The 19092-nt window shown below is 54.8% G+C and overlaps 2 protein-coding genes across 2 annotated transcripts; both read right to left on the reverse strand.

The window, feature by feature from the left end:
* Window positions 1-120: 120 nt before the first annotated feature.
* On the reverse strand, window positions 121-17317 carry PRKACA (protein kinase cAMP-activated catalytic subunit alpha). The gene is made up of 10 exons (XM_063109757.1): window positions 17056-17317; window positions 9468-9529; window positions 8880-9008; window positions 7122-7220; window positions 6154-6236; window positions 4712-4838; window positions 4528-4623; window positions 4310-4432; window positions 2055-2219; window positions 121-1642 (listed from the first exon to the last, which is right to left on the reverse strand). The coding sequence occupies exons 1-10, from the start codon at window positions 17099-17101 to the stop codon at window positions 1517-1519; spliced, it is 1056 nt and encodes a 351-aa protein (XP_062965827.1). The 5' UTR covers window positions 17102-17317; the 3' UTR covers window positions 121-1516.
* Window positions 11787-11982, reverse strand: SMIM46 (small integral membrane protein 46). Its single transcript, XM_063109403.1, has one exon. It carries the CDS (start codon window positions 11970-11972, stop codon window positions 11820-11822), a length of 153 nt encoding a protein of 50 aa, XP_062965473.1. The 5' UTR covers window positions 11973-11982; the 3' UTR covers window positions 11787-11819.
* Window positions 17318-19092: the final 1775 nt, after the last annotated feature.

A 19092-nucleotide genomic window follows, 5' to 3' on the forward strand; every position in this document is an offset into this window, starting at 1 on the left:
GGTTTTACAAGGACTCCAGGCCAGAGCCCGATCAGCCTTGGGCGCTGGGGTGCGAAATTCCCTTTCTAACTCCCTTGGGGTGTGTGGGTGGGTGACCGAAGTTGGGAACACCAGCGACACTTTTTTTTTTAAACAAAACTTTATTGGTAATAGTTTTCAAATATGTTTACAACAGCACACTGTTCAAGAGGAAGTCTCGTTCTTCGCAGCACACAGGTTGAATGGCCCCCGCTCCCACCCGGGGCCCCACCCCAGGCCTGAGAGTTCCTCCTGGGATGGGGAGAAGTTATGAGAGGGACAAATATGGGGATGAATGGGGTTGCTCCCCACTTTTGGATTAAGAGAAAAAAGCACAAATCAGACAGGAGGCGGGGGAAGAGGTGATGGACAGCTGACAGCTAAGCTGGGGGGCGGCGCCCAGGATGGAGGGCGCGGAAGCTGCTGGATGAATAGAACAGGCAGCCCCTCCCCAGCAACCCTGGCCTTGAACCCTGGGCGGTGGGGTGGGGTGACTTTGCCTCTTCCCTGTCCTTTTGCAGGGTTGCCTTCCCAACTGAGCTGAGAGGAGGCTGGGCATTAAAATCTAGCTGAGAATAAAATTAAGGAGTTTGGAGGAATGCTGCTGGGAAGAAAGACCCTGGGCTTGGGGCTCCCCCTCTATCTTTTGCGGGGGTGAGGGGGGATGACTCCTCTTTGGCAGGGAAAGGGGCAGCTGTTTTGTCTGGCTCCCAAAGCCCAAGGATGAAGAAAGGTCTGTTGGGGAAGAAGAGAGAAGGGGCTTCCTAAAGGGGCTGAGATCGTTGCAGGATTGGCAGAGGACGCCCCCTGGAGGGGGGCAGGGGAGATTAGCAGCTCAGGGCAGTAGGTTCAAACCCCAGCTCCTTCCTTTACAAAGTCAGTCTGCTTCCCAGCCTTGTTAAAATGGACCTGGGGAGTAGGGGTACATGGCAGGGGTGGAAGAGGATGAAAGAGGGAGGGAGGCACTGGTGGAACTTAAATAAGATTTTAAATTGTTTTTAAAAAAATTCTAGCAAGCAGCCTGCTGAACATGTCACTAAAATCTCTCCTTCCCAGGCAGGATTGCTCTGAAGGGAAGGCTGGCTTTTCATTCATTCGCCCTTAGTGAGCGGTGCCTGTGGTTTGGTGGGGGTGGGGGCTGGAGTTAAGTTTGCGCCCCTCTTTCCACACCCTGTCCCTGGATACACCAGTAAGACCTGGTATGACTGGAGCTGAGAAACTAGTTTAAAACAGGCAGAAGTGGGCTGGGGAAGGGGAGGCATGGGGGAGGAGGAAAGGAAAAGTGGAGAAGGGGCAGGAGGGTGAAGGGGATGAGGGGGAGCAGCTGGTGTTTCTGTCCCTCCAAATATCTGGGCTTCCTGCTCCTCCTATCCTGGAGGGTGGAGTGGGGGTGAAATTAGATGCAAGGAACTCTGGGGCCCTCTGGCTGTTCAATCCAACCCTCCCCCCCCACCAAAAAAGAAAAGAAAAGAAAACCCATGGGGGCACAGGCACACCCCTAAAACTCAGAAAACTCCTTGCCACACTTCTCATTGATGGAGACCCGGATCTCTTCCTCCTCATAGTCGTCAAAGTTACTTGTGTCCCCAGGGCCTTTAAACTTTGGTATGAAGGGAGCTTCCACCTGGAAAAGGATCAAGAACCACCCAGACCTCAGCAGTCAACATAATCATCATTAAAACAATAAATACAAATGGCCTAACATTCATGAGATATTTACTCTGACCCAGGCCTGCACTTAGTATTAGGGTACCAACTCCTCTTAACAACCTAAGACTCTTATTAAAGCCAACTCACCAAAGGGAAAATTACTTCCCAGAGAGGGGCATCTCCTGTTCAAGGTCACAGAGTGGCCAAATGACCCCAGAATCTTATTTCTAGACCCCCATTGGCTCTAAGTTGCTTACTCCAGGTTGACCCTGAGCCTGTAGCCTATTTGCAAGTTCCTCTTCCCTTTCCATCTGTCTGCTGGCAGCCCTCCCTGACTCTTGGCCTCCCCCCAAAACCCTCAGCATGCCCAGTCAGGGGAAGCCCACCTTCCTCTGGTAGATGGCAATCCAGTCAGTTGTGGCAAACCACTTGTGGTTCTTGATATCGTTGACCCCGTTCTTGAGGTTCCCAAAGCGCTTGGTGAGATCCACCTGTAGAAGGTTCCGCAGCAGGTCCTTCAAGTCAGAGCTGAAGTGGGACGGGAACCGCACCTGCGCAAGGGGGTACACAGACAGGGTGGGGAGCTAGTCTGGAGCTTGGAAAGCCCAGAATGCTGCCTTTCCCAACCAACAGTCTTATGGGTCAGAGGCCCCCAAACTTGAATGCCTGTTGGAATCCCATTAAAACAGCTCAGTGAGGCCTCTCTGGAGTTTCTGATTTGGGAGGTCTGGGTGGGCCTGTGAACCTGCATTTCTCACAAGTTCACCTGTGATGCTGCTGCTGCTAGAAAAGGGACTCCTTTGAGAACCAGTGCCCTAAGGTTGGTATTATGATGGTTCCCATTTCAGAGAAGAAACTGAGGTTCAGAAGGGTTAGACAGCTCCCTCAAGTCATACTGAGGAGCAAGACAAGAGCGATTCCATCTCAGGTCTGTTGGGTTCCAGAATTTGCATTCTTAGCTGCTGCTTCTTAAGGAAGCTCTGCTGGAATCTGGGGACTTTTGAAATATTCATGCTCATGAGAGAAACTTTTTTCCCCTTCTCTCTCTCCCTGCATCACTAAGGCTCTTCCATTCTTTAAGGCCCAGCTCAACTCTTCCAAGAACTTTCCCCCAATGCTCTGAGCTCTCAGCCTTATATGCAAGTAGTCACTAAATTCACAGTTGGAAGAACCAACTTTTAGTCCCTGTTCTGCCTCTTGCATGCTGTGTGACCTTGGCCACAGCCCTTAACCCCTCTGGGCCTGCGCCTGCCTCTCTGACATGGGGCAGATATACTAGGGTTGTGCAAGGGAGATAATACCACTGAGGGTGTGAGGGAACTTTAAAATGATACAAAGAAGGGAGTTATGCTCATCCCTTTTTCTCCTTGGAATCCTGTATGGCTTATTTCTTTTTTTGTTTCACTCTGGGCCATTTTCTTTTCTTTTTTCAAAAGATAACTGGTAAGGGGATCTTAACCCTTGACTTGGTGTTGTCAGCACCACGCTCTCCCAAGTGAGCTAACTGGCCATCTCTATATAGGGATCTGAACCCGTGGCCTTGGTGTTATCAGCACCACACTCTCCCAAGTGAGCCACAGGCCAGCCCTTGGGCCATTTTCTTGGCAATTTCTATTTTGCCTGGTGGCAGGTGCCTCATATTTCCCTTGTAGTGATGCTGTGTCCTGCCCAAATCACCCCACTTTGCAGCTAGTGACTTTTTCCTCCATCCTCCCAGAGAAGCGGATCTCTGGCTCCCCAGTTCCCAGATGAGTGAGATGAGGCTCAGAGGGGCGAAGTGACTTGCCCAAAGTTCCAAAGATAATCGGTGTCAGAGCTGGGACTTGGAGCCAGGTTGGCCCAGCAGAGGCTGAGCTTGAGGCTGTTCCCACTATTTTGTGGTGACTCTGGGCCAACCAGCAGCATGCCTGTTCAAGACACTGAGCCAGGTGGAGGGATGGTTGGGTCCTCCTGGGACGGTGGGAGAGCTGAGGGCAGAGGAGGGGTCCCCAACCTCTCTTGGACCCTTGGCGCCTATGATGATGCCTCCACTTGCTCCAGTGGGATCTGAGGCCACACATGTCCCCTTTTTGAGCCCCAGTTTCCTCACCTCTCCCATGGAGGAGCCACTCTCTGAGTTTGACCAAGGGGGTGAGTCTGGGGCCTGGTGGAGGGTGACCACGTAACGCACCTCATAGATGCAAGCTCTAAGGGTTCCGCCACCCTTACCCGAACCCTTGGAGTCAGCACAGTCTGTGTTTGGGAGAGGAAGCATGGACTGCAAACTCTAAGTGACAGGACCTCCCCTGGCGGGGTCATGAGTGGCATCTGGGAACCAAACACATTTGCTTTTCTGCCTTGAAACTTGTGAAAAGTTATGCTAAGGGGCACAACAAAAGGCGAGAAAAGCCTCATGTTCTGTGGTCAAGGAATTCAGATGAGGCTTGGGATGTTGGCATTGTGGGTCAGAGGCTAGATACGTGGAGACCCGGGGGCCTCAGTGTGGCTGGTGTAGCTGGTGTGGCCAGCTTCAGCACCTGGCCCGTCTTAATGAACTTCTAGATTATTCTGAGAACAAGCAGGGCTCCACAGTGAGTGGGATGGGTGAGCTCGGAAGCCTGTCTGTCTCTTCCAGGCCTGAGCCTCAACACCCAGGCCTCACCTTCCCAGAGACGATCTTCTCGTAGATCTGGATGGGCTGGTCAGCAAAGAAGGGTGGGTAACCAGCAGCCATCTCATAGATGAGGACACCCAGGGCCCACCAGTCCACAGCCTTGTTGTAGCCCTGGAGTGAGAGTGGGGGAGGCACGGAATAAGGGGACAGGAAGGATGAGGAGGGGGTGGGGACATAGGAGAGGCTCAGGATGGGGAAGTGCCTACTTTGCTCAGGATAATCTCGGGGGCCAGGTACTCAGGGGTCCCACACAAGGTCCAGGTGCGGCCCTTCACACGCTTGGCAAAACCAAAGTCTGTCACCTGCAGGCACAAGAATGGGCAGTTGGCCAGGAGGGAGGGTCCAGGCTGCGGCCGCCTGGGGCTGCCCCTCGCCCGGCCCAGTGGGCACCTGAATGTAGCCCTGCTGGTCGATGAGGAGGTTCTCCGGCTTCAGGTCCCGGTAGATGAGATCAAGCGAGTGCAGGTACTCGAACGTCAGGACGATCTGGGCCGCGTAGAAACGGGCATGGGGCTCACTGGTGGGGACAAGCAGGGAGGGGATGGGTGGGTGAGCACCGCTGGCCACACCCCAAAATGGTCCAGCAGGTGGGCCTGCAGGGCCACTCCCACAGGAGGACACCCCTGGTCCAACTATGCAAAATGCAGAAGCAGAGGCTGGCCGGTTAGTGCAGTTGGTTGGAGCATGGTGTTATAACACCAAGGTCAAGAGTTCGGATCCCTGTACTGGCCAGCTGCCAAAAAACCCCAAAATGCAGAAGCAGGGCAGCCTTATTCATAGATACCCTGAAACTGGAAACAGCCCAGATGTCCATCAAAAGAAGAATGGGATCACAGATTGTGATATATTCAAACAATGGACAACTATCCAACACCACCACCACCAACAGGATGAACTATGAACATACTCAACAACATGGCTGGATTGCAAACCGATTATGTTAAGCAAAAGAAGGAAGACATGAAAGAATAGGAACTGTATGATTTCACGTCTGTCAAGTCCAAACCCAGACAAAACAAATTCATGGTATTTGAAGCCAGAAAGGCCAATTGCCTTTGTCGGGGAGGTGATTTGTCAAGAAAAGGACTGGAGTAGGGCCAAGCCCGTGGCGCACTCGGGAGAGCGTGGCGCTGGGAGCGCAGCGACGCTCCCACCGTGGGTTCGGATCCTATATAGGAATGGCCGGTGCACTCACTGGCTGAGTGCCGGTCACGAAAAAGACAAAAAAAAAAAAAAAGAAAAGGACTGGAGGGAATTTTCTGGGGTGATGGAAATGTTCCGTGTAGTGTTTTGGGTGGAGGTTACATAGGTGTATACAATTGTCAAAACTCATGAAATGGAACATTGAAGATGTGTGCATTTTATTCTATGTAAATTGTATCTACTTATCAATCTATATCTAGATAAAATAAAACAACAGTATAAATATTTATTTATTTATTTATTTATTTATTTATTTTTTTTTTTTTTTGTCGTTTTTTCGTGACCGGCACTCAGCCAGTGAGTGCACCAGTCATTCTTATATAGGATCCGAACCCGGGGCGGGAGCGTTGCCGCGCTCCCAGCGCAGCACTCTACCAAGTGCGCCACGGGCTCGGCCCGTATAAATATTTAAAATGCGTAAAATCACCAGTTAAATTTTGACACCTAAGACACCACGTTTGGTTGGTTTGTTTTGTTTTGTGGTGATTAAAATGTTGCAGATTCCTCAGCACAGCAGAAACAAAAACCCACAGGGACCCAGAGAGACCATTCCCGTGTGGGCTCCTCTGTGTCCCTACATGGTTTGGTCGTGCAGCGTGGCCTGCAGGCACCCCCAAGAGCCTGCTTACCTGAACCTTCCGATCCGCCGTAGGTGTGAGAACATCTCCCCGCCAGGCACATACTCCATGATCATGTATAAGTTTGAGTTGTCCTGTGGGAAGCAGCGGCTGATCAGGGCCCCACTCCCCAAGCCCTTGGCCCCATCTGAAGGTGCCAGTGGCTTCGCCCAATAGGTGTACAGAAATAAAATGACAACATCAATCCTGGCTCCCCATATGAAGCCTGTTCCAATGGCCAGGCACCATGCTGGCTGACTACACGTGGCATTTCATTGGTGAGGAGGAAGGGATGGGAGTTATCCTGCCATTATAGGGGGCAAAAGTGAGGGCCGGCTTAGAGGTGTGGAGGGAGCTGGCCAGTGTGCCCCGGCTGGAGAGAGGACTCTGCGGCAGCTTGTGTCTGGGAGCGTGAGGCTTTCAAGGCCACAGTTTTGTCATCTGTAAGATGGGACCAGGATGTGCGGCTGGCCCTGAGTGGCTTGTCCCAGCTCTGGCAGCCACAGCTTCGGATGGCACCCAAAATAGCTCACAAAGGGCACTCATGATGTGCTGGGAACCGTCAGACCAACCCTACCAGACAGGGACTGTTATGATTCCCATTTCACATATGGGAAAACTGAGGCTCAGGGAGAAGAAGGCCCTCACCCAGGGTCACACATCCAGGAGTACAGGGCTGGGAATTGGGCCCTGGCTGCCTGGTGGCAGAATGTGTACTCCTGGCTGTGTGTGGGGCTCTTGCTGCAAACAGGGTGGTGATTTTGAGGGATGTTTTTGAGGTTGGGTGACTTGCCCAAGGTTATTGAGCTAGAAATTGGCTGGCCCAGGAGCTGAACTTGCATCTGACTCCTGTCCCCCTGCATCCCTTCTCCAGGGATCTCTTCCTTCCCTGGAAGTGGGTAGCTATTGGTTATCTTCAACCCCAAACCCAGCCCAGGGAACTGAGAGGCTGCACCCGACCCCAGCTGCCGGGACTCCACCTTGAAGGAGAACTCAAGTTTGACGAGGAACGGGAAGTTGACTGCTTGCAGGATACGCTTTTCATTCAGGGTGTGCTCGATCTGTTTCAGCTTCACCACCTATGGGGGTGCAAGGGCAGGACAGAGAGAAGGGGCTGTGAGAGGGGCCTCATTTCCCCTGATGCCTGGAACTAGGGGTGCCAGGGTGGGGCTGGTTCCATTAGCCAGAATCATTTGAATGCCTGTGGCCTGAGGGGCCCTGGGCTGGGTGAGGCCACAGTGAGGAGGAGGCCAGAGGCTGTTTGTCGCTTCATGGCATGCAGTCCAGGGCAAAGATACATGAGTCACCGGGCCTCACAGCTCAGAGGGTTTAGGATGCCATGAGGGAAGCTCAGGGCCTGTGGATGTCCAGATAAGGCACCTGGGGCAGTCTGGGGAAAGGTGGAATCAGAGAAAGCTTCCTGGAGGAAGAGGCAGCTGAGCTGAAACTGAAAAGACAGGCAGGAGTAGTTCAAGGGGTGGGGGTTTAGAAATTGCCTTCTCTTTGCTTTTTTTTTTTTTCCTTGGTGGCTGGCGGGTTGGGTATCCAAACCCTTGACCTTGGTGTTATCAGCACCGTGCTCTAACCAAGTGAGCTAACCAGCCAAGATTGCCTTCCCTTTGTCTAGAATACTTCCACACACCAACCTGGACCTCAGGCTAATTCCTCCTTAGCCTTCAGATGTCCCCTAACAGCACACACCACTATCAGGCACCTACACAGTCTCTTGTTTAATTGTGACAGAAGCCCTGAGGGGGGCACAGTGAGAGCATGTCAGATTGGAAGCCCAGACACAGAGGGGGGATGTGACTTGCCCAAGGTGACAACAGCTGGCCAGTGTCAGGCCCCTCAGTCAGCTCTAAACTGCTGCACCGGGCTTTTCTGCTGACACAGCTGTATCCTCAGGGCTATACCTGCACCATCCCGGACTGTCACCACTGGCCATCATGGCTGTTGACCCTTGATATGTGGCCAGTTGACTAGGGAACCAAATTTAAAATTTTACATATCTAAAATGAAAATTTAAAAACTGACACTCAGTGTAGTTACTGGATAACTTTTAAGCATATTTGGAACAACTCAGGTTTGTGAATCTGCTTTTCCAACTTCTCTACTTGTTTTCATCTTTTCAGGGAAAATTTACCATCTGAATGGAGAACTGTTGTACATGCAAAATACAAACTGGTTTTGAAGACACTTTAGTACGAAAAAAATGTCAAATGTTGCAATAATATTTTTACATTGATAATGTGGAAATGATAATACTGTAGGTATGCTGGCATAATTAGGAAATATGGATAAAATGAATTTCACCTGTTCCTTTGACTTTTTTTCATGCAGCTACTAGAAAATTTAAAACCTTGTATGTGGCTTGGGTTACATGTCTGTTGGATAGTGCGGTTCTATAGCAGTGCCTGCCATAAAGTAGGGTATCAAAAATATTTATGGAAAGAATGTCCAGGTAAAAACCACTTCCCCCAGGAAGACTTTTGGCCACCTCCATACAGGCTGGTGCCTGGCCCTGTGTCACAGAGCCTGGCTTTGATGGCAGGCCTGGAGGGAAGGCCTTGGGAAGGCAGCTCAGGGCCCCTCTAGCCCTCTGGTCTGGCACATGAGGGGGCTCAGGGAATAGCTGTTGAGTGGGTGAATGAACGGGCGGAAGCACACTTCAGGCGGTAGGCACAGCCCAGGCAAAGGCCTGGCCGGTGGGACTGGAGCCACGTGCAGGGCTGGCTCACCTTCTGTTTGTCGAGGATTTTCATGGCATAGTGGTTCCCGGTCTCCTTGTGCTTCACCAGCATCACCCGCCCAAAGGAGCCTGTGCCAAGAGTCTTGATTCGTTCAAACTGATCCAAATGGGCTGTATTCTATGGGTGGAAGAGTGGGAAGAGTCAGGGATGCCCTCTTCCTGTGGCTTGCTGGGCCAAAGTCTGGGGTGTTCCCTCTGCCACCGGCAGAGGGGGCCCTGGGGACCAGGTGGAGTGAGGGGGGTGAGGACAAGGGGTGGGAAATAAGATGGCGGAGGGTGCATTCCTCAAGGCGGGTGGCAGGGGCCAGATCCGGCCCTGGCCTGGGGCCTGGGAGCTGCTGGCAGCTGCGTTGTGGGCAGGGGCCACCAGTTGGAAGGGGAGGTGTGGTGGTGGAACGTGGCAGTGGACAATCAGTTGCCTCTGCCCAGGAACCCCATTGGGCATCCAGGGAGTGAATGGGGACAGGTCTGGAGCCCTCCACAGGGTCCTGAATTTCTGGCTGTGTCGCAGGGATGCAGTCAGGGGGCTGGGGCCGTCAGCTCGCCCCTCCCAGGACTCTGCATCCAGAGAGCTTACCTGAGCGGGACTTTCCCATTTTTTAAGAAAATCTTCTTTGGCTTTGGCTAAGAACTCTTTCACTGAAAGGAAGAGAGGGGAAGGTCAGATGGAGACCCCGTCTCATCAGAATAGGCTCAGGTCATTTCTGGGGAGATGCCCATTTGTGGAAAGTGGGGTACAGTTGCCTCCTCCCAGAGCTTGAACTTTTCCCAGTGCCTTTGGGTGCCCCGGTTGAGCCTGAAGGCAGCTTGGAGGATGCTGATCTAGGCTGGGGCCTGGGTCCCCCCTTATTACAGAGAGGTGGGATCCAGTCTCTACTCCATCCAACATGGGGTATGGGGAGACTCAGGGGTTGCTCCCAGGTGGGACAGAGAGAGGCACCCAGGCCAGCCCACCCCCACTCGCCCCAGTTCTGACCGACATTCCATGGCCAGGGAGGACGCCAGCCGAGGTATTTATAGCTCGGGATTTGGCTGCTCCTCTGGCCCCTTCTCTGGGGAGGCTGAGCCCCGGGTGGAGGCCTCTGGGGCTCGGGTAGCAGGTGCCCTTGGGGGGCTCAGCTGTTGCCTTGGTCCCCAGCTGGCTCTGTTCCTGTCTTTGCCAATTGCAGGGCCCTCACTCAGGCGCTGGTTCAAAGGCAGCCTAGCCCAATGCCCACTCAACGGGCCCTGCAGCACCCTGGGACGAACATCACCATCCAGCTAGCACTGATGACTTCCCTGGCAGACTGTGGGCTAATCGCTTCAGCTACACTGTCTCATTTGACTCACTCGCCCACCTTCCTTTTATCCATTCTTCCCATTTAATAGCCCAGGAAACTAAGGCTTGAAAACGGTCATTCTCATTTATGCTGAGAAGTGGCCTGGTAAAGTGGCTAAGGGCCAGGACTCTGGGACGAGACTGAGTTCAGATTCTGGCCTGGTCTCTCATGAGCTGTGTGACTTTAGGCAACTGACCTCACCTCTCTGGGCCTCGGTTTTCCTCATCTGTACAATGGGGCTAATAAGAGCAATGATCTCATGGACTGAAGGATTGAATGAGTTCATCTTGGCCAAAGGGGCTCGACCACGGTCTGCACAGGGATAGTGCCATATAAATGTCAGCTATTAATTTTACTTTTAAGTATCTTTTTAAATGGAGGTATCAAATACAGGGGGTGCACTGAGAGCCCAAATCATAGATGTGCAGCCTGACAGATTCTCCTATTTCAGACTCGCCCTTGTAACCGCCACCCAGGGCCAGGCACTGCTTTCTGAGTGCCAGCCCTGCACTGTTTCCTGTGCTTAATTCTGACTTGGACAGGCAGGGCTGCTATTATTCCCACTGTACAGATGAGAAGACTGATTAGATCTGAGGTCACCTGCCTAACCACACAGTCCATAATTAACTGCTTCACTACTGACTCAGTGGTTGGTTTTAGCACTGGTCTCAGCACACCACGGTGGCCCAGGGACAGAACTGTCTTCAACCCCCTGATGTTCCTGGGACAGGGGCCCTAAACACCTGCACTGTTGCCTTGCCTGTCATCTGTCTGCCAGGAATCCCACATGGACTTGTGATTGACTACCATGTCCCTACTGACCCAAGCCTTTTCCTCGGAGTTCAGACAGAAGAGCCCTCTGTGTGGCTAGAAGAGTGGGGGATGGAGGAGAGACTGCTGGCTTTCCCTGCAAAAAGTGATGAGGCCAAGAGGTGGCAGGCAATGAATGGCCAGGAGTCCTAAGCTGATACCTGGATAGGCCACCAACTGGCTGAGAGACCTCTCTGAGCCTGGGGGCCACACCCCATTCAACAATTTCACTAGCAGAACCTTTTTGACACACACCTTCCTTGGAAACCTACAAACAATCCACACCAAATTCTGGATTGGGGTTGGAGGGCACCCTCTTGAGACTCTAACTTCACCCACACAAGAAGGCAGAGAGGAGCAGGGCTTGGGAGGAATCCAAGAGAAGGCCTGGTCCTGCTTTCCCCTTGTTCTCAGCCATCCCTGAGAACTGTTGAGGCCTGTGCTCCTCTGACTTGGTGGGCACCGTGCCTCTTGCTGTCTGCTGGTGCCCTACTGAGTGGGTCCACAGGGGTGCTAGCACAGCTCTTTTCTGGCCTCTCAAAGGGCAGGAGGGCCCAGGCTGTGTCACCTCTGGGGCCACTGTGGCCCTGTTGGCTTGCCAGATTTGGGGATAGGCTAGAGGCGGGGGGTGCAGTGCCAGGAGGAGCAGACAGATTAAAAGGAACAATGTGGGGGGCGGGGGGAAACATCAGTCAGGAACCCCCAAACTCACCTGTTTCCTGCCTCTTCCAGCAGAGGGTAGAATTGAGGGTGGGTGGGATGGGGTGATCTGGGGCCCATCTGCCCCTGGCCAGGGAGGCTCAGGGTGCTGGCTGCGGCTTAGGCCCCCAGAAGGTATGGCGCAGGTAGCCCAGGAAACGGACAGCCAGGTGGGCCCAGAGGAACAGCTGCAGCCACAGCTGGAAGGTAATCTCTGAGTCCCCACCCTGGCTGCTGCCTGACCCCAGATCCATCCCAGGCTGCCCTGGGATCTCCCTGGAATCTTCCCTTTGCTGGAGAACCAGGAAAACACAGAGCCTCTAAGCCCGCTTCCTCGGGAAGGCCTGGAGGGGGGGACCAGGGAGGAGGAGCTGGTTGCCACGGAAGCATTTAAAGGTACCTGCTCCCAGCTGGCCAAGGTTTGCAGAGTCCCTCCTTGGCAGGAGGTGGTTGGAAGATTCTCCCGAGGGTGTCCCTCTGGCTGGCCCGACTGCCCCGGGGCGGGGCACTAGAGCTAACATCCCGTTCCAGGGACTTCACTGCTCTCAGGATGCCAGGCTCTGCCTTCCTCAGTGGGTGCTGGACTGTCCAGAGGACAGCACCCCATGTGCCCAGGGCAGTGCCCACTGGGCAGAGGGGAAGGAGTTAAGGCCCAGGCTCAGGCAACAGCCAGAGACTCCCTGGGGGCTAAAGAGGCCCTAGAGCTCTGTTAGATTAGCTGAAAGAACAGCTGGAGGGAAAGGCTGGGGCGGGGGGGGGGGTATGTGAGACAAGAGTCATTGTGTCTCCTCCCCTGATTTTCATTTCAGTGTGGAGCCCCCAAATCCTGCTACCCCTAGAGAGAAATGGGTACATCTGGCTATTTGTCTTGTTCCTAGGCAGGGGCGGAGAGGGGAGTGGCATCCTGGGATGTCCTTGGCCTCTGTCAAACCTTGCCCTGTGCTTGGCTCTGCTTTCAGCCATGAAAGTCCAAACCGGAAACAAACGGCTAAACCCAGGGATGGGGGAGGGGAGGCAGCCTTGACCATCTTCCTCCTTCTTTCCAGATCCCCAAAGAAGCAGAGGGTCAGTGGCAGCCTCTCCGAAGTACTTGACACCTGTGGGCCCTGATGGCAACCAGAAGTGGCAGAGGAGGTAACTCAGCCAGCTGCTGGCCTGTGGAGCCTGCCACTCTGTCCACATTTCCCACACAGTGGGTGCCAGCCTCCGCTCTGGTCCTGATTCAATTTGGGCTCACAGACAAAACCCCAGACACCCCTTGAAAACCAGGGCCACAGCAGTAGGCAGAAATCTAGAAATTCACCTTGGGAATGGGGGATTGCAGAATGACAAGTTGGGCAAGGGACTTGAGGGCTCCCTCGAAAGGAGCTCAGTCTCAGGATCCCCCTCCTCCAGATAATAATCTCAGATCCTCTGCCCTCCAAAACATGGCTGTCCTGGGAATTCTGGAGCAGGAATGTCCAAGCTGGGCTGGGACCCCCACTCCAGGCTGGCTAGTTCCTCCAGTCTAGACTGGATCCCCTGCTCTGGGCTACACCATCCCCCAGTCTGAGCTGGATCCCATCACCAGACCGGACCAACTCCCAATCTATGCTGGACCCCCATTCCCAACTGGATGATTCTCCAGTCTGAGCTGGACCCCACCATTGGGTTGCACCATCTCCCAGTCTGAGCTGGACCAATCCTCATCCTGAACTGAACCCCAACACTGGACTGGAACACCCTACTACCCCTGTCTGAGCTGGACACGCCCTCTGGGTGGACCATCCCCCCACCGCTGTTTCCCAGGCCCCACAGCCCAGGGGTGTTAGTAAGGGAGGGGTTTCCGGGGCCAGCCAGGGGTCCACAGACTCCTGCTTTCTGCCTACTCCCCCAACCCTACTGCAGCCCCTCCCTGACTTGAGGGGTACAGTGCCTGGGAAGTTGCTGTAGCAACAGGGCTCAGCCTCACCATCGTTGGAGTTGGCAGCCATCACTCAGTCTTCTCGCAGGGCACCCGGCCTACGGTGGCTGGGAAGGCTCATGAGACCTGCCGCACCAGCTTGGCTGCCCATCCCCAGAGCCCTGCCTGTAGGGGGAGCCAGGGAGTTGTGGGGTGGCAGCAGGAAGAGAACCCAACCTGGAGGCCAGTGGGTGCAGGGGAGGGACAGATAGGACCCTTCAACCTTCTGTAGACCAGATGGGGATAAGGGAAAAACTGCCTTGGCAGGACCCTCCTGGGCACCCGTACAACTGCCAGTGCACAGAATGCATTTCGCACTTCCGCGGATCTGTAGGATGTTAGAGAGTAACAGTTCTTCCCATCCAAGGACTTCTGGGGGAACCTTGCTCTCAGTGCCTGGATCTGCTTGACTCTGGGGCTTTGGGTTTTTTTGGGGGGCTCCCTCTTACCAGCTCTGCCCCTTCCCCTGTGGGCCAGCTCTCCGGGATACCTTTGGCCAGTGCCAGCCAAGACCTGAGCCCCACTTGGCTGTCTGACCCAGGGACCTCCTGGGGATGCTGCCCTCTCTCAATTCTTCCAGCCTGGCCAGAGCCTGGGGTTAGGTCTTTTTTCTCTGCCCTCTCAGCCCTGCTAATGGTTTGTCATCTTTGGGTGCAGATTTCCCCCACCACACCCCATCCCAGAGCTCATTCTAGATCCCTGCCCTCTTGGGAGGAGACAGACCCTGTCCTGCCCTGACAGAGAGATGGCAGCACAAGGAGCTGCAGGATGTTTAACTGGTGCCTACTAAGGCTTGGCCATTTTCCTGACCCCAGCTAGGCTGGTGTCTGGCAGATGAAATTCAGGTGCCCCCTGCAGGCTGTCCTGGCTACTGCCCCCAGCCCCTGCCCCACCCTGGTTACAAGAGGGCAAATTTTGTCTAACTCCATCCTCTCAGAATCAGAGAGCTTTGAAGCAAAGAAGGGCTTCCTTCCTCATCCTATTTCCTTCTCTGGGAGCCTCTGAAAGGAAATACAGCTTCAGGCATTTCCCAAAGTATGACTTGGTCCCACTGGCAGAACATGAAATGATTTTAACATTTATCTAGTTACGCTGTATTTTAATATGTATCAGAGAGATAATAACCGGCATAACAATCCCATGATTTCATTTATATTATTGCTTAAGACAGAATCAAAGGTTGCTTCTGAACAGAAGTGAGTAAATTTTTTATTATTTTAAATTAAGAAAATATAAGTGAATAGAGGAAAAATATGGGAAGTGGTTTAAGAATGCCTGAGTTGGGAAATTCTGGGGTCCAAGAATTTTGCTGGTAGACAGATCTGGATCCTGCCTCTGTGACATCATTGATGTCAAGCTCAGAGAGTTTGTTTGGAAAATTCAGATAACAGCCTATTAGGAAAATCACCAGTGCAGATATATCTATGGAGACCGTTTAGCCTGGCACATCCTAGATGCCTAATAAAGAGTAGCTCTATTTCACCATGATCGTTCATTCCTGGGTGTCTGGCCTGTGCTCAGAGACAACTAGCAGTTCCTTCCGGAGCTCTGATCTTTTTCTTGGGGTCTTTTTCCCTGTGCGGCTTTCCACCCCCCATTGCATGTGATTGATATGCCTTGAAGGCTTTCCAGGACTATGTCATCTCCCCAACTTTCAACTGAGCCACTACAATATATAGTTGCCTGCCTCCACCTTCCACCTGCCGGCTGGCCTCACCTGCTGGGGGCCTGGTCCCTCCCCCTCTGCCTAGTTCCCTCCAAGATCACGGCCAGACCTTTTTAGGACACTGCCCACCTGCTCCTCTGTCATCAAGCACTCAACTACAGGCACTTGCCTCCCCGTCTCCCCGCCCATCAGTGACTTGTCAGGCCTCTTCGTGGCTGCTCTGCTACTCTTGAGTTCTGCTATTTGAATCCATGTGGGAATAAAGTTCCCCGGCTTTCAAGCCCTTTTCATGTTTTTCTGGGAGGTGGCACTCAGGGGACTGAGATCCTGGGGTCTGAGACCAAGAACTGGGAAAGGTGTAGTTGGACATGGCCTCCCTTTTCAGCTCTGACTATTTCTGGGTAACTGGAAGGGAATCCCAGCTGAGGTCCAGCTTTAGGCTTGGAGTGATGACAATTTAAGAGCTGGAGGAATTGGGAAGGAGGCCTCAAGACCATTTCTGAAGGCATCTCCAGATACAGAATCTCTTTCTCTGTCTGGATGGAAAAGGCCAACATAATCCAGGGTATAGTGGGTAAAACAGGCTTCTCTCTGGCTGAGTCCTGAGAATGATCAGAATCTGTTTGTCCTGTGGCAAAGCAAATCACTTGATGTCACCCACTACTCTTCCCGACTGCTCTCCCCGACCCCTGCCCCAAGTCCTCTTTCTGACTATCCCAGTTCAAGCTGAATGAGCCTTGCTAAAACCAGAGACACTTTTCATCTCAAGCCAGGAATGGGTGAAGAAGCCCCGGGAACTGGGTGAATGATGGAGCCTCAGCTGTGAAACAACCATTTATTGAGGGGCCCTCCAAGGAGCCTAGAGCTCACTGCACACCATAAAATGGGAGAGAGCTCTGCCACCGCCCCCCACCCCCAACCCAGAAAAGAGGACGCAATGAATCCCAGCAAGACCAGCTCAAACTTGGCTTTGGAAACACTGAAGCAGTTCTCCAGGTTCATAAACAGCTTGCTACCCCAGCCAGGGACAGACGCTTGCTTGGAAGAGGGAGCACAAGCACAGAGGCAGAGTGACAGGATGAGAGAGGGGCAGAGGGACCCAGAAAGATCCTATCCCCCATGCCAAGTGACACAGAAGGGAAAAACAATGCTGGAGATGGCTCGGGGAATTGCTCAAGGGGGACAGGGTGGGTTTGGAGTGGGGGCTGTGATAAGGTGAAGGGCAGGATAAAGATGGCGGGGGCTGGAAGGGGGAGGGGTGTGGTCACCAAGTGGCCAAGGTCCCTAGGGGTTGGTAGCAGACCCCACAGCACTCCCGGACCGGCAGAAGCCGGGGTCGGGGTCTGGCAGTGGGTCCCATATGTAGAAGAGGTGAGTGAAGAAGTGAGGGGATTATAATCTGGGGAGGGAGGCCAGGAGAGGAGGGGGTGGGGTGGTGACAGGGCCTCATGTGGGGCCCCAGCGGTCATACGTGCCATGGTTGGCAGTGACAGCTGGGTGGGGGGGGTGCACAGTCTTTGCAGTGGGGGGCGGCCGTCAGCAAGGGGGCCCTATGGGGGAGTCTTCTGCGGGCCCCCCGGGCCGCGTCTTGGACAGGCAGGGTGAAGAGGCGCTGGGGGATAAGCAGAGAGGAATGGGGGGACGCCGTGGGGGAGGGGCCAGGCGGTGATGGACAGGGCGGGGGCTGGTAGCGCGGGGCCAGGGTCGGGGTCACGGCCCGGGCACTCACCGCTCTCCTGCTCGCTGCCCTTCTTGGCGGCGGCGGCGTTGCCCATCGCGGCGGCGGCGGCCGGGGCCGGTCCCGGAGCTGCGGCGCGGCGGGTGCTGGCGGCGGCCGGCGGTCCCGGAGCGCGCTGGGCGGCGGTGGCGGCGGCCCCCCGGGCTGGCTGCGCTGGCTGCGGCGCCGCGACCCCCGCCCAGCCCCTGCTTCCCGCGTCTCTCCGCGCCCGCCCGCCGGGGAACCTCAGCCCAAGTCCGCTGCTGTCCGTGACGCCCCCGCAGCCCGCTGCTCATTGGCCTAGGCAGCCCTGATTGACAGCTCCGTGCCACCGCCCATTGGCCCTCCGCGACCCTCCCGCGCAGCCATAGGCTCACCGTTCCGTGACGCAAGCCGTGGACGCCCCGCCACTCACGCACTCGCGAAGCCTCAGCTGGGCGGGTGGACGCTCCTGATTGGCCGAGGCATCCGACAGGCCCCCCCCCAGGGTCCGCCCTTCGAGGCTGCCAATTGGTGGAGGCGCACTGTCAGGCAGGCGTCCCGCAGAACGTTCAGTGTCAATCCCGGGGTGAGCGGGCGGGGCGGAGACGCAGTATGCGGTTTGGGTCGGCCGGGCGGGGCGGCGGAGGCTGCCTAGCGGCAGTTCTGTGCTCCGAGGCTCAGGAGGCGGCCCCAGCAGGCGCCCAGTCGACCCCGTGCGCGCCGCAGTCCCCCGCCCCCGCCCAGTGCGGCAGCGGCCGCGGGCCAGCCGAGGTTGGCGTCGCGGCCCGCTCGGCGCAGCCGCTGTCCACCTGCCAGCGGGGGAAGGGTGCTGCCAGTGCCGCGGGTCAGAGGTCGCTGGGCCGCCGGCCGTCGTCATTCATAAGGCCTGGCCTGGGTAGCAGTGGCCGGGCCGGCTTGGGGTCCTGGTCGGGTGGCCTCCTGGGATTCCGCCAGCCACAGGCCGAGCTTCAAGAGGATGCTGGGTCCCAGGAGCGAGGGGTGACTGGAAGGTGGTGTTCAGTGTCTACCCCTTTGCTGGTCCCCAAGCCTGGGCTCGTGCCAGTAGCGAGAACGGACACTCATTAGATACACTACTTTGCACCACACCTCTATCACGTAGGTGCTATTATCACTCCATCTCACAGATGGGGAATCTGCGCACAGCCAGGCTGATTCCCTGCCTTAGCCCCATCTGTATTCCCTCTGGGCAACGCAAAGGTAACCTGCTGTCTGGGAACAGAGAAGGGGCAAATGCCCTTCTTTCAGGGTGCTCTTTCAATACACACACAGCCTGAGCGCAGTCAGGGTTTCCCAACTGCCACACGACTGACATGTGGGGCGTATTATTCTTTGCTGGGGGCAGGGGGCGGGGAGGTGCTGTCTTGGGCACTGTTGGGTGTTTAGCAGTACCCCCTGCCACTACCCATGGGATGCCAGTAGTATGTCCTCTTCCTACTTCTTGCTAGCTGGGGCAACCAAAACCATCTCCAGATATTGCTAAATGTAACTTGGGGTGGGGGAGGGGGGAGGCGGGGAGCAGGTGGAGAAGGTAGGGGAAGGCCCAAACAGGAGGTACCAAGAGGGGCAGGGGACCGGATGAATGAGCTCTCCCTGGCTCAGAAGGGCTAGCTGGTCTCAGAACTACAAGCCAATTTGCTACTCTTAAGACTTATACAACCTGTGAACCACCTAACGGCTGTCTGCACCCACACTCACAAGTCAACCACAGTCCCAGGGAGGGAGAGTTGAGGCTCTTCTGTGAATTATGGGGAAATGGCTGACCACCCAGACCACTTCATCTCTGGCCATGGAGTTACACTATAAGGTTAAGTAAAATTTAATAAAAATGTTGCTGTGTGTGTACGCTTGGATCATGTTAATCTCTTCCTATGGGTCAAGGTCAAAGTCTGAAAATTCACTGGTTATGATCTATCTACAGAATAGCTGGTTTGCTTAAGGGCCAGCCCGTGGCTCACTCGGGGGAGTGCAGTGCTGATGGCACCAAGGTCACGGGTTCGGATCCTATGTAGGGATGGCTGGTTGGCTCACTGCCTGAGCGTGGTGCTG

Source organism: Cynocephalus volans, chromosome 10, assembly GCF_027409185.1.
Source record: "Cynocephalus volans isolate mCynVol1 chromosome 10, mCynVol1.pri, whole genome shotgun sequence".
NCBI classification, from domain to species: Eukaryota; Metazoa; Chordata; class Mammalia; order Dermoptera; family Cynocephalidae; genus Cynocephalus; species Cynocephalus volans.

Excerpts from the sequence above, each read along its gene's own strand:
- PRKACA (XM_063109757.1), bottom strand. The coding sequence starts at position 17,101 with ATGGGCAACGCCGCCGCCGCCAAGAAGGGCAGCGAGCAGGAGAGCG. Across the intron at positions 2,220-4,309 it reads AGAAGATCGTCTCTGGGAAG|GTGCGGTTCCCGTCCCACTT; the intron begins GTGAGGCCTGGG and ends CCCCTTGCGCAG. Across the intron at positions 1,643-2,054 it reads TTGCCATCTACCAGAGGAAG|GTGGAAGCTCCCTTCATACC; the intron begins GTGGGCTTCCCC and ends ATCCTTTTCCAG.
- SMIM46 (XM_063109403.1), bottom strand. The coding sequence starts at position 11,972 with ATGGATCTGGGGTCAGGCAGCAGCCAGGGTGGGGACTCAGAGATTACC.